Source organism: Rhinolophus ferrumequinum, chromosome 15 (assembly GCF_004115265.2).
Source record: "Rhinolophus ferrumequinum isolate MPI-CBG mRhiFer1 chromosome 15, mRhiFer1_v1.p, whole genome shotgun sequence".
Lineage (NCBI taxonomy): Eukaryota > Metazoa > Chordata > Mammalia > Chiroptera > Rhinolophidae > Rhinolophus > Rhinolophus ferrumequinum.
Window position 1 is genome coordinate 26,837,268 of NC_046298.1, and position 15,519 is coordinate 26,852,786.

The 15,519-nt window shown below is 44.4% G+C and overlaps 1 protein-coding gene across 1 annotated transcript in view; it reads right to left on the reverse strand.

The window, feature by feature from the left end:
- Positions 1–8,539: 8,539 nt before the first annotated feature.
- CDYL2 (chromodomain Y like 2) overlaps positions 8,540–15,519 on the reverse strand; it is a 164,562-nt gene continuing 157,582 nt past the window's right edge. Inside the window, exon 7 of the mRNA XM_033128367.1 lies at positions 8,540–15,238. Within this exon, the coding sequence (XP_032984258.1) occupies positions 15,080–15,238 (159 nt within the window). The 3' untranslated portion in view covers positions 8,540–15,079. The remainder of the gene's footprint in view (positions 15,239–15,519) is intronic.

The window sequence follows — 15,519 nt, forward strand, 5'->3', positions numbered from 1 at the left end:
CGTTGATCCATGTTGCTCAAGCAGTAGTTCGCCGTCATCAGAAGTGTCTGGACACTGATGGTAACCGCTTTGAGCACCTGTTGCAATTGCAGAAGTCAAACGTGATTGTATTCATCCTTTGTTATCGGTATATATTGAGTATTACAATTTTAATAGAGTTTTCCTTTCTTATAATGTGTACCCATTTTGGGGCACCCCGTGTATTTCCCCTCGGCCAGCCCTAGCTTCATCTCTCCATGGGAGGGTCACTGTTATGCCGAAAGGCCCATCGCCCTGCATTACGCCCTCTAGCGTGACATCACTCTGTGCTCCAATAACCACCCCAACTGGGAAAGTACCTTTCCCCTTTGTGCTACATCCTGTTTCCCTGGTTACAAACCACTGCAGCCGTGGGCTCGCAATGCCTCACCAAGTTCTGATGTGTAACAGCCCTCTGATTTTGTGTGGAAGCTTTGTTGTAGCTGCCTCGCCCTGAGGAGTTTGAGCAGGCATGTGCGCTCCTCACACACTGACCCTCGTTCCTGGACCAAGCTTCTTGGGCTGGATTGACTCTTCCCTCAGAATGTTTCTTGCCCAGAGGCCCAAGCAAACAACCCATGAGGCCAGCCCACCATCCTCTAGACTTGCCTGGACATTTCTGACTCCGAGGTGAACCCAACAGTTTGCACTGCCCAGCTGGGATGTCTATTTAGAAGGTCGAGCTGCAGACCAACCCTGCGGAGACTCCAATCGTTGGGTTACTAGGTGGCTTTTGTAATGACTCACCCACAGCCTCGCTCTGTGACGGTGAGAAACCGTGTCATTGCTGTGGTGACTGGTTAGCATTAGCAGTGCGCCTCTGCTCAGGATGATTGTCAGATAAGTGCTCGATGACTTAGACTAACTCTCCTTCCCACGTCACGCACGCACTCATCAGGCAGGTAAAGGATTCATGTGAGGTCAGGCTCATGATTTCACCTCTTCAAGTCCATGTCCCAACCCCATGGGCTAATTAGAAAAAAGATGAGGTGGTGAGTCATCCTCCAGGAATGTCAAAGCAAGATGTGCTGGAGCTCTGCACATATTTGGAATGAAGTGTTCCTCGTGTGGACCGACCATCGCAGACTGTGAAAACAGCCTGGCCTCTGAGATGGGCCGGCACAGCGGTGCCAAGATGGCAACTGGCTGATGAAATGTTCTTGCAGGAAACAACCCAGGCCTCTTGGCACCGAGCCTCTGAGTCAGCAGCCCTGGCTACTGCTTGTTACTCACCATGAAATTGCACGTGTTTGGAAATTTGGTGACATCTGGAGTTTCAATTTTAATAAGGCTGCTTTTGGCATTTTGCTTCCTGGCATGGAGCTGTTTCTGGGTATTTTTTCAAACTTGTTGTATATAGGGAATTCCATAGGAAAGCCCCTAAACTGAATCCTGCTAAAGACACAGCTTGAAATTCCACGACTTGCACATATGTCTGATGGTTTGATGTGTATCCACACCAAGAAAGACCCATCAGAGACCATGAAGGTATGATGCTACGCTGGAATTAGGCTGAACAGTCTCCCTCAGCCTCCCACCTTCAGACACAGCTCTGCCATGCACCAGGTGTGAACTTGGCAAGTCACCTCTCTGGGTTTCTCTTACGTCATCTTTAAAAAATGGGGGAAATAATATAAAGAGTAAAGCACTTAGAAATCAATTAAATAATTATATATTTCTAAAATATAAGGACATTTTTAAAAAGCATAACAACAGTATCATTATCCAACCAAAAAATTACCAATAATTCCTAATATTACACACACACACACACACACACACACACACTGCTGATTTTTCCACACCTAAGATCAAAGCAGATCTAATATTTGTTTAGAAAAGAGAAATAGCTGAAAACAAAATAACAATAACAAAAAAAAACCCACCTTTTTCCTGATAAAACAGCCATTTCTTCCTTCCTCCTACAAGGAAGAGTTAGTTTTATTCACTTCAAATTAATTGAGTATACCTACTGTTTGCAGGCACTATAAAAAATAAAGGGACAAATAAGGTATATTTTCCTGCCCTCGAGGAGCAAACTGAACTGAGAATCTTATTCATTCATGTGTTCATCATTTTATTTGTTTATTCACTCAATGAACATCATCTTAGCCTTTTCTTCTCTAGGTGAGGAACAAAATCTCTGGAGATTCAAAATTGGTTTTTGCCCTCAAATAAACTCACAGTGTAAAAGCAACACTTGAGTTGCAATATCATTTGATACGATTTTCAACTGCTCTAACAATATCAATTCTGACAGTCTGAGTACAGTATACAGAAATCAGAATGTGGGTAGCATGGTGCCACTAAAAGAACAGAAGCCTGGAATCGAAACTCAAGTGATTAAGTGAATGTCACCAGTAAGGGACAAATGAACACGATGTGCCTCCAGATATGATGTACTGGGAAAGACATAACATTGCTTCTGTGATTTTCCTGCCAAAAATGTATAGCCTGAATTTAATAATGGGGAAAAACGAGACCAACCCAAATCGAGGGGGATTCTACCAAATATAACTCGCCTGTTATAGTCTCTTCAAATTGTCAAGATCAAGAAAACCTCAGGAAGGTGAAGGAACTGTTCCAAATTAAAAGAGAATAGGGAGAACTACATGGGTTACATATTCTTGACTGGATTCTGGGCCAGAAAAAGGGTATTCATGGGACAATCAGTAAAACTGAAATAATCAGATCATAATATTGTTATTAATGTCCATTTTCTGACTTTTATAATTCCACCATGCTTACAAGATGTTATCATTTGGGGGATTTGTGTAAAGGGTATGTAGGATTTTGGGGGTACTATTTTTGCAACTTTTTTGTAAGTCTGTAATTATTTCAGGACAAAAAGACAAACCGACAGATAAGTAAGTTGGGATCCCTGCTCACTGCTTACCACTGTGTGTCTTTGGACAAGTCACTTCACCTCTCTGAGCGCCAGTTTTCTCTCCTGTTAAATGGAGGCATTAGAAGAGGTTGGGCACAACAATAACTTCTAAGTAAGAAACAAACCTGAAAAAATGCATATACTATATGAGAAACCTAGACGAGCTACGTGAAGCCAAGAGGAGCTGTGTCATCGCAATACGTCACATAGTGACAGACGCAGAATTTGAACTCAGCTCTATTTGATTCAAAATGTCATGCTCTTCCACCTACTACAGGGCTGTTGCTATGATGAAAACATGATGAACAATGAAAGACTCTGGGAGGAGGACAGAAAGGCTTTCAATCAAACAGGAAATGTGGCCAAGAGCAGATGCAATCTTAAAGACACAACCGCAAGACTTCTAAAAAAAATTGTCGACCACAGATCTATTCCACCAGGAATTGGCCCGCAACGTCTAAATTTTCTCTTTGTTAGGAACTGCTTGTTACCATCCAAATGGCTGTGAGCAGCTCACGCGCCTCTCTTTGAAAGTGAAAGTGTAAACAAGTGTGCCAGTACAGGTGGCACCCTGGGACACTGAATGTGCCATGAATCTAGACCCCCATCAGGTCCCCTGTCACCTCCAGACAGCTCATTTGCCATCTGACCTGGCAGAGCCTAAGGCTCTATGTTCAACAATAGCTGGAAAATCGCAAGGACCAGCCTTCCCCACCCTCGCCCAACAGGCCTGTCCCCAAGTGTCCTATTAGTGTGTGCGTGAGAGCATGTTCCTCTGCACACAGTGGCTAAACCCGTGGACCCCAACCATCCTACAGCCACGAATCATTTTTAAGGCCCTTAATCCAGGAGGTTATTAAGTTACACCCCACAAGTCACCATCTGGCTGGAGGGAAAGAGGGGGGGTTCCCACGTAGGTGGGGTCTCCTGGCATTTCTCAGATTACACCAACTTGGATGTCAGTCCCTGATGACCTGCTGGCAGAGACCCACTCTACCTCCCAGTTCACTCCCTGCCCTCCTCCCCCCCCCCCCCGCACCCGAGCCAGGTTTCTACTGTTTTTAAGGGAAAGGGGAGGCGGTGGATATCAAAAATCAACGTTTATGGGACACCCACCACATGCCAGCTCCTCTTCTGGGCATTGTCTGAGTTTAGCTCACATTTGCCTCATAATAGTAGGAGTTAGTGTGCCCATTGTACAGATTAGGAAGTCAAGATCAAGTTATTTATTGAAGCCAAGTCAGAGATTTAAATGCAAGGTTGTCTGACTTTTCACATCACGCTCTTTCCACTGACACCTAAGAATCTCTAACATTCTGGCCTTTGATCTCTCCAGTTGCTTCTCTCAGCAAAATATCCCCACGTTTCTTACAAACTGACAGTCCTAGAGGAAGAATTATCATTGACCCATGCACACACTGGCATGTCCCGCCAGCCTGGTGCCCCGGACAGTCCCCTCTCCATCTTTGGGCAAGGTGGCAGCTGCCCTGTAAAAGTGCCCAGATTCCCCCTCCCACCTCCATACTGAAGCTCCCATGGTGGCTCTTATCCCTGTTGTCCATTCTGTTACTGGGTGCTGTCTCTTGGCCAGCTGCTCCAGATTGGTGCCCTGATCAGACTTGTCTGCTCCTGGATGCTGACTTCTCGACTTGGCTCAGTGCCCAAAGAGCTCTCATTCTTGCCCCAGCTCAGGAAGGCTCCTGGTCCTTCCCTGGTGCAATGCCACCGCATCTGCATCTTCAGGAAGGGGTTTGGAGGATGGAGAAGTACAGAGCTGACTAGAAATCTCAGAATCCAAGAGCTTCTGACGGGGCTGCTTTACGGAATCCCCGTGGGAAAGTGCACCAGGTCTCACACATGCTCACCCTTCATCCTCACAGTAACTCTGAGACAGGCAGCGTGATCCCCACCGGCAGACAGGACACGGAGGCCAGCAAGGAGCGGAACGTGCCAGGGTGTCTGTCACAGCCCGGGAGCTTCTCTGGGAACAACCCTCCATTTGGCTACCAACACAGCCAGGTTCTCCTCTGAGAGACCAGAGCGACTTGATCACATCCTGCCCAACTTTCTCCTGGGCCCAGGCCTGCATGTGCTCACACCAAAACATACCCGCACTCAGTCCCCTGCCTGGCGTGCCCCAGCCTCTGCCCATGGCTTTTGCCACCATAAGTACTAATACGGCAACCAATGCTGTGCCAACAATGATCCCAAAGATTGTGTGTGTGTGTGTGTGTGTGTGTGTGTGTGTGTGTCGTAGGTATCCATATAATCTCATATTTTAAATAAATCTAATATACATGTGATCTCAGGCATATATATAAAGCTCATCTCACCACGAGAGTGATGATGTGCCACCAACTGTTCTAAACATTTTATATATAGATCAACTCTCATTGATATAAATATATCTCATTTATATATCTTTCATATATTTGTATACATCTTATATAAAAAACCTCACATACATATACACAAATCACATTAAATCATTAAAGAGTGACTATATGCCAACTATTCTAAAAATTATATGTAATAATGTTATTTATAATCTTTTATATAAATCTTATGTTAATAAAATTGTGCATATATATCTGCAGATCTCATTGAATCATTAAATAGTGATTCTGTAGTAACTTCTAAATACTATATATTTATATAATTTCATTTATATATACATATGTAAATGTCACTGCAAATCTCATTTAATCATTAAAAAGGCTATATGCCAACAACTATTTGAAATATTACATTATAATCTAATTTTATATTTTCATGTCATTTATCTCATATATACATACACCATCACATATATACTTGTGTGTATGTGTGTGTGGGTATGTGTGTATATATGAGTGTGTAAATCTCACTTAATCATTAAAAAAGTCCCTACAAGGCAGCACAGTCTTAATCCCCAAAGGCTGAGCAAGGTCAAACACCCCATGCATTGATACCAGGTCTCAGCTGACCTCCTGGCAGCCCACGCAGACCTGTTCCCAAAAAGTCCAGAGTTGTCCTTGCCTCAATTACGAGTAATTCCAGTTTTCTAGCTGCTCAGGCCCTGAATCCCAGGATCACCCTGACTCCTTTCCCTCTGACTCCACAACCAATCCACCAGCAAATCTTGGTCTGTCCCAAAACCCACTCAGGACTTCACACCTATCCACCTCAACCACCTCATCCTTGAGTCAAGCCTTCAGGGAGGACAGATGGACAACTGCAAGTCTCCTATTGGTCTCCTTGCCTTAGTTCTGCTTTCACCCACTGTCACAGAGTGAATCTGTTAAAGCACAAGTCAGTGAGGCCACTCTTCCACATCCTCCAGGGGCTCCCATCTCACTTGGAGTGAGAGCTTGAGTCCTTATCAAGACCCACAAGGCCCTATAGCATATGTCTACGATATGAAGACACGCCAATATGTTGACATCACCACCTGCAAGAGCCTAAATAGTGTCTCGATGTAATTTATGTATCTAAGATTCGTTTATTAAGAAGGGTTAGAAAGAATTTCTTTGGAGAGAACTGTGCTACCCAGCACGACACACACACATCTGGGAAGTAAGTGGGGTGGCCTCCCCTTCCATCTCAAGTCAAAGGAGAAGGGAGCTTCTGTGAGAGATTTGCATGTGCCTCCCAAAAACTTAGGGGACACAGTGAACCGGCATCTGACTCATGTCTGAGAAATTCAACGGACAAGAGATGGAGGCCGACTCTCTCTACTGCACTAGTGAGGCGGGGCGCTGCTGTTCAGACGTTAGCGTGCACCCCTTATCTGTGTGGGCAGAGGGTGCACGACTGTTTCCCATGAGCCACATGCGGTCCAGCGTGGCAAAGAGCTGGCTTGGTGATTGTCTTGCCCTAAAGGGGCCAACAGACCTCAACTGGAGAAGTCGGCAGTGGACCACTACACTTGTAGGGGCTGAATAGGAAGTAATGCAGTGATAATAGACTTCACTTGGCAATTATGAGACTGGCCACCATCAACTTAGGGAGGTTGCTAATAAAACCATATGAGAGAGAGAGAGAGAGAGAGAGAGAGAGAGAGACCTATGAGGCCAAGAGAATGAAAACCCTCATCCGATAACAGAACCATCTGGTCTTCGTACAATCTTTCCTGCTGCCCCCAACCCAACCACAAAAGGCAGTGAGGGTCAGCAAGAATGAGGGGGGCCTTTACCTTGAATGCAATTGGGGGTATTCATACGTAAATGCAACATGGCCATTTTTTACTACTATTGAATTGTTTGTGACTTTAAGGAACTGTTACTTACCAAAAGTGTCCTGCAGCCTATCTGTGTTTTTATCTAGGGTGACTATTCCATTAAACAGACTTAAAGGGATGGGGAGAGAAAAAAATAAAGTTGCTTTTGGGATTAGACTCCATTAATGCTTATTCAATATACTGGTGAATCATTTAATTGTTGATGTATCCGACCAGATGAGCATTTCAGCCCACTGTTTCACACGGTCAGGCAAGGAGCCCTTTTGGCATAATTGTCACATCGTAGTTAGCCTTGAGAGACGAAGGAACACGGGTTTGCCTTACAGATGTTACACTTTGAAACATCCGAAAGATCTCGTCCAATCTACTGGAAGATCCAGACGCGGTTAGGAGCAAAGGACTTTGCAGGTGTGACCTTGACTACTTAGGATGGAGTCAGGACCCTGGAGAAAGGACAAAAAGGCACGCAAAAGAACAATGACAATGACAACACCAAGAACAACAGAAAGAAAAAGGAAAGGGAGGCCAGCAGGGGAAGAACCTGGGCTCCAGCCAAGGCCAGCAGGTCCACATGGACTGAAAGGTGACCCGAAGGAAACGGAACAATTAATAACATCTTCTAGACTCTGAAGGTGTTTGTGTCGTGTAAGGTGTTCTTTCCGGTACTGCATTGCGGACAGTTCAAGAAACCTTTCTCACATGCCTAGACCCCCAAGCTCCTTCACGACAGGGACTGAGTAATCTGTACCTTTCAGCAGTGCCCGAGACAGAGCAAGGGCTCCATACAGCTGCTGGATGGAGGGATGGGCAGACAACAACCTTGTGCAAATCCCTTTTCCAGGATTCCCCATTGCTACAAACCCCTGAAAGACTCCTGCCTCTGGCCTGTAGCCCCCACAAGTCTCTGGAAGCCAGGGGCTTTTGTCAGTGTGCCTCTCATAAGAACCACGTTGTGATGATTCAGCAAAGAGATTCAGCAGGTGAGCGGACTACATCATTCCATAGTGACAAATATCATTGTTAGCCACGTATAGCAGCTGAGATTGGACAAGACTGAACTCTGTGAAGGTTTATCCCTAGTGAGGAGGGAGTCCTGTGCAAGAAAACCTGGGCATACCAGGGAAAGAGTGAATGCTCATTTCAACTCCCTGAAAAATAATCATGTGGTCCCCATTAGAGGGTCCTCTGGAATCAACACTGTTGCCGCCCAGTGATGACCTGCCTGAGTAGCTGAAGCCTCCAGCCTGACGTGGGTGGGAGTTCCTATGCTCCCCAGGAACCCAGACACAACCTAGAAACAGCTGATGCCTCAACCCCCTGGAGGTCCCAGAAACGTCTCTGTTCAGAAACCACAGAACCTGTTTGTCAATTTCAGGTACAGGCTGCAAAGTGGGGGAACACAGGCAAATGCAGACGAAGTTTCAACCTTTTTATTCAAAGCAGCTTTTCACAATGTATAAATACTGCGTATTAGCACACATGAAAATACAACTTCTAAGGCACCCAGAAATGTGTTCATACACGTTACAGGACCATTCACAAAGAGAGTGTACAATTTGTTCTAGACAGTCAGCATTTGATAAATCAGAAGATTATTATCCCTCAGTACTGCACCCAGTCTCAGGAAATATTTACAACGTGGTCAAGAAAGGGTCAGCTGTACCTGTTTTATAATTCTATGAAGTACTCATACTTACAAATATTCAGAACTAGTTCAAGACTCTCCCATGATAACCTGGCAAAAGAAAACGAGTAGCCTAACTTGCAAAGGTCTCCTTGGATTTTGGCGTGTGTGCTACATCCATGATCAAACCCAAACACTCCGAGGGTGGGCTGGGTAAGTTTTTGGTAGCCTGCTTCATTATCAGAAGTTTGGTAATAAGCCTTACCACTAGAATACCACTTCTTCAGCATCTGTCATTTCTCAACCAGTGAATGGATCGATGATTTCATCATGAATGAGAATGGAGCATCACCTAGTGTGAGAACTGAAGACAATTCTTCTCACACCGAACAGGAACTGGAATGACCGGATCAATGCAGAACAAAAGGAAGTGGAAAGTCAGCAACTGCAGGCCTGCTGCTCAGTGTAGACACACCTGAAAAACTCGCATTGGAGGTTCCTATTCAGATGGAGTAGTCTACACTGGTGAGAGAACCTGGAAGAATGACAGATCTCCACTTTTTATGATATGGACAAAGGCTGGGACTGCACAGCAAAAACACCCACCTGAAATCACGAGTTTCCATCTGAGAAACTCATCTTTCAGAGCCTTCTCAAAGTGACAACACATCCCTCTGGGTGGCCAGCCAGGGGCAGCATGAGGTTGGTGGAAGTGGGCAGTTTCTCTGTGCCATGAGGCATGCACACCTCTGCCTAGATGTGCCTACAATCTATGAAAGTCGTGCTTTGTTGAAATAATGCAATTCTTTGGTCCTTGGTTTTATGAAAGGCAATATTTTCACCATCCCATCTACATGGACAGCAAATGACTTCAAGCTGGGACTAATGGCACAGGGACAAATTAAATATGAGATGGAAAACTCTACATCCTCCCACTTCCCACCCTAGTGCGCTCCAGCATGAGTCCAGGTGTTGGGCCAATGTGGCACGGTCAACCCATGGAGATGCCAGAGGTGAAGCTCAAAACTAGATGTCAGTTTTTCTCACTGCCACACATACTGCAAACGTTTGAAGCAAAGCTCTATCCTAATGGTAGATAAGTTGACTTTATGAACATTTATTCGAGAGAAACCAAATAACTTGACTGTAGCCACACGATAGCCCTGGTCTCAAGATCATCTTTAAAGCCTTCTTCGTAAGGAGAATTGGTTGGGACCTATGGAAGTGTGACCAACTGAAAGGAATCAAAATTTAAAAAAAATAAGTCCAAATTTTAGTTGGTTTTATTAGATCCCAGATAGTGGGATACACCACCAATGAGCTCCACGACTTATGCTCCATGAAAACAGCCCTGGGGGGACTGCCTCAGCTGAAGTGTACGCTCTGCATCTAGTTTACCTTTGCCCTGCTACACGCGGGCTGAGTATGGCTTAACACACACCGTTCATTGATAAGACACTCGGGACACATGGAAATGCTGATTATGTAACTGAAAGTGACTTCAGATTGTCTACACAGTAAAACTCACATGTAAACTTTATTAACATCTCTCAAGGAATGCTGATCTCAGCCAGGCTGGACGTTTCCAAGTCATCCACAAGGAACCTGGGGTCAACTGCCAAGGTCAGGAGCAGGAAATGCCATTTGCTCAGAACAAATGATGGACCAGCAGCCCTCCCTGGGACCGTGTCTAAACCATGTGAATAGTACAAAGGTGGCTCCGGAAAACCTGTCCTTGGTCCCTTTGTATGGCCAAAGAGAATCACCAAGTTGCCTATTTGGCCCCTGCCGCCATCAACGCAACCAAACTCTTCAGATTCGCCATGACTTACAGACTGCACTGAGTCCATTAACATGGCTTATGTTGCTTGTAAGAAACAACCCTTGTAAGAAACAACCCGTATTACCTTTTTTGTTTTTTGCAACAAGCTTAAGGCTCTGTTCACAAACTCCATCAACTGCCACACAGTGAAAATTTATGGGGAGATCTTAAACTACATATGTAGTTGCAAAGGTTGGAAAATTTACTGATCCTAATGGTAAGGCTTATTCACAAATTCAATACATTTTCAAATTATACTTCAAGAAAAAAAATTAACCTGCTTTCTAACAATGTAAGAACATTAGAGTCTAATGAAAAACAAAAAACAAAAAACATTGGCACCAAACCAGTATGCTATTTTTTGAAAGAACAAGTGATATCAATGGAAAAGATTGCCTAAAACGCATATCCTAACTTAGCACAGAAATATAAAAGTTTATATTCTGAAAATATATACTGTATTAAAGTCTGTAAGCATTTCAACCAAAATTTGCAGAAATAACTAAGCAACACTTATCTACAACAAAAATATACATGCAAGACAACCCCCAAATGGTTTCCCTTAAATATCTACAAAGGCAAAGTGTAGATTTGTAAAGATTATACAAAACCATTTACAGAGAATAAAATAAAATACTTAAGAAATCTCATTTAGAGTCTTAAATACTGTGTATATTAGTGAGAGTGTCTAAACTAATATATACAACAGACCTAAGTATCTGAATTCAGAAACACCGAAGAGAAGCAATTCTGCATTTTAAATATTCACTTAGGAAGATTTGAAGATGTTTATATTTGTTTCTCTTTGTTAAAAAAATTTTTTTCCACAGAAACTAGATTGTAAAATTGCATGAATGTGACAATCTCAAATTAAAAAAAGTTTACAAAATTTTTTGAACCAACAGTTAATAATGGGAAATGCAATTCAGCATTCAGTCACGGTTATTTTTAAATGTGGATATTCAGAGATACAGTCGCATTGATCAGAGTCTACTGTGATTATTATTTCTCCATCCTCATACTAAACTTCATATGGAAAAAACATTTTCATGCTTCAGAGAGAACATTTTCTAGTTTAATCTACACCGAATAAGAACAACATTTTAAATCGATTCTCTACTACCTTTTCATAGTTATCCAATTTCATTCTTAGAGGGTAATTTGTGATGGTTTTTACCCACAGAGATTATTCCAAAGCCAGAAGGGACACGTGGGTACATGAGCTTCCAAATGGTGAGGAGCTCTGATCACCTCAACAAAGTTGTACAAAAAGTCCTGGGGCAGTTAGCACAGATGGCTGCACTACAAGATGCTGAATGCTAGTCACCAGGGATTGGAGGAGACAGGGAAGGAGACTTCTGATCCATGGCTAACAGGAGGCCAAGGAGTGGACTGCCTAGAAGGTTCCTTGACTAACGAGGTACCCTCAACTTCCCACCCATAGCTATTATCCAACCCCACAGGTAATTCTGAGATGGGGCACGATTCCTCAAAGACCTGCCCAGGCTCTGGGAAGTGACAGACACAGGGTGGGGTGGGGTAGGGTGGGGTGGGGGCAAAGCAGGGTAGGGAGGAAGGAAGGATCCTATGCGTAGAAAGAGGGTGCTGGGATAGAAGATAACAAGTGAAAGCCTGAGCCCTGTCTTGAGAAACCTATTAGGACAAACCCTGACACACCCACAGGTCTGGCATTTTCCATCCCAGGGCAATGTGCTATGTAAATTATGTGGATTTCACCTACACATTATCAAAACAACCATTCAGAAAGTGAAAAATCCAGAGACTCAGTCTACCCTGTAGTAAACAGATTTAACCAATTTTTGCCCAATTTGTGGAACATTCTTCTTGAATTGACTATATAGGAACAACCAAAACATAGACCATCTTTTAAAACATCTCCTATTATAACCAGAACTTACAAATTAACAACAGCAATGCCACCTTAGTAATGGCTTCCCATTCCTGCCTTACCAGCAGAGATCCTTGAAATGTTTAGAAGTTTGGATTTGTGATACGTCTAAAGCTGAAATATTTCTGATGCTTTCAGCAGGGAACCAAGACGACCACTGGTTGCAAGGAATTTCCAAACATTCTCTTCAATCTCCAACAAGAACCCTGCTACTGCTTCTATGGTAAACACATCTGCCCCAGAAGGAAAACAGAAAGCAAGGGTCTCTTTCTTTAAAGGATTTAGCAATGCTGGAGATTACCTACCATGACACACAAGAATGAGGTTTGTCTAGGGGCCTTGGAAAAGCATTCCTTTGCTTTCTCAAAGGAAGAGACAAAACCCAAGTGGAAATGTGACAAATAGGCATCTGGGCAAAAGCAGGTGTTTCCCTAGAGTAATTCCCTAGAGTCTAGGTAAGCAGTTCCTACAAGATCCCACGTGGACGAAGGAGAGGGTACACTGGACTTCAGTTCCACCTTCCTCTGGCTAAATTCCACCAAGGCTCACCACAGCCAAGATGGCACAAATGGAAGAAGGGAGAAGACAAGAAGCTACCTCCTCCTGGACTCCCATGAAATCGTGGGGAAATTCAAAAGTAGAGAGGCTTTCTACAGAGGAGGAAGCAAGGCCGTCTTAAGGACCAAAAGTCCAGGTGAACTTCCGATTCCCTGAAGGACCATGCCTCTAATCACAGAATTCAACGTGTTCTCTGAAACACAACGCTGAGAGCCATGAATTCTCTCGCTCTGTCCAGCCCGCTGCATCTAGTCACCTTTAAGAGAGAAAAGGGACCAGAGAGACAGATAACCACAGTAATGACTCTCCTTTTCTCAGCCCACCAGCCCTCCCCCAGCTGTGCCCAACTCTCACTGCTCTCTCCAAGGAAGGGACAAGAGAGGATGGCGACTAACGTAAGGAAAGAGAAGACGGGAGAGCAAAGGGCCGCTGAGGACACTCAGGGGTTGTGACGGAAATGGAAAACTCCTGCTACTCTGAGAATCGAACTTCTCTGGGTGGTTGACCAGTAACAGGTGTAAGCCTCACACGGAGCATGGTCCTGGCATTCCTGCTCTCACCTTGATGTTAACCTTTCTCCCCGCCAACCCAAACCGAAACCGCTCCTTCCCCCGGCCGATCCACGGACTTCGGGCTGACGGTCTGAATACAGATGATGGAGCCCTCGTGCAGCCCAACGGCCCTGGGGCAGGAGATTGCATCTCTGGTTATCACTCCTTGATGTGAGCAAACAACTCGAAAAAAGATGGGTCGTCTGAACTTCTGAATGCAGAAAGATTCAGACCTTCTTCTACTTACTAACAGCTCAACAGAGTGGGAATGCTTCCCACCTCCCCGGAAAGGCAAACCAGACATCGCTGCCTACGTGGAGTGGATGAACTCTGAAATCCAAGTTCAGTCATTTGCCCCAAAGAAAATGTCGTACTCTAGACAGTGTGCAATCCCCAGGTGGCGCCTAGTCCCCACCTCTTCCTGATGTCACAGAATTAGGGACAGGGTGTCTCAGTACCATTCAGGCTGAAGGCCCCTTTATCTCCTTAAAGGCAGCAGAGTGCAGAGAAAGCTCCTCTGCGATTTCTCCTAAGAACAAGTATTCAATTATTACAGCTGAGAACTATTTTATACACAGAAGTTCCGGTACAGAGCTATTCTTTTTATCCACAGAAATCCTTCCATTTTTCTCTCTCTGAATTTTATTTCTACATGGTTCATTGCTAGAATGCACCAAACAGCATGAACCTTGCATGGAATTTGGTCCAGGGCAGTATGAAAATAATGTCTGTGTGAATGACAGATATCATAATATAAAAACAAAAATAAATAAATTAAATAAGTCTGATTAAAGAAAAAAACCATTTTCCTAGTTCATGTTTTTGCAAAACTAGCTTTACATATAATACACATAAATTATCAGAATTTCCACTTACATTGTTTTAAAAATATATATTTAACAAAACATTCCTAAATGTACAATATCTAGGCTTGTAAATCACTCAGTTGGGTGAGCCCTAACAGTCACACAGATATGCATCAGAGAGGAGACTGAGGCTGGTTCTGCACAATGGTTTTGCTCATTGGTCTGTAAATTCCCGAAGACGGATTGTCCCCATCACCAGATCTACACTTCCCCAAAGAGAACGTGAGCCAAATCTCCAAATCAGAGGCACTGTGTAGACACAGTCTGAGTTGGAAGAATGGGGGACACTGATCTTCCCCTTCCTGGACCGAGATGGTGCATTTCAGCAAGTGGGGACAGGACAGACCTGACGGAGGCCTGGGAAGATATAGCCCTCAATAGCTCTCTAGCTGGTTAGGGTTGGGGCATGGGAAAGGCCAAGTACGTTGCGTTTCCCATCTGTTGCACAAAATCAAACCAATGAGGAGCAACCAAAGGACACGAGGAAATGGACACAACCCTAGGTATAGAGACACCTTGACAAACCCCTTGGCAGGGCATACACTGGACTCCAATTTCTGAAACACAGGGCAAAACTGGAACTCAGGTGCCCTTGATTCATTGGGGCAAATGAGCCGGGGCAACTTCAGACTTCGTAAATTTTGTCCTGCAGGTAGCTGAACAGGGAATCCAGGCCTTTGGAGGAACTCCACAGTTGCTTGAGCATGAGGCATTCTTTCTCATTCACATCTTCAAGCACCGATTTCAGGAAGCTCCGAACGAGGCATTTCGACTCCTCCAACACCTGAAGGGAAATGCACAAGCCTTGTTAGCCAGGCACCGGGGACTCTGCTCCAGAACGTACTTGGCCTGTGAGTCACCAGTTAACCTTCCACGTCCAAAGCCAGAGGAGGCTATCTCCCAGGCCCATGTCCCCAGCAATGCTGGGGATGGATTCCGGGCATGCTATGACGTTGAGCCCAAAGTCCCTGGATGACTGAGTGGAGCCCCAGTCACCCCCAACTGCAAGACCTTTGTCTTTTACCCAAGGGTGACATAAACTCAGTATCATTTTCTATGGGCGTC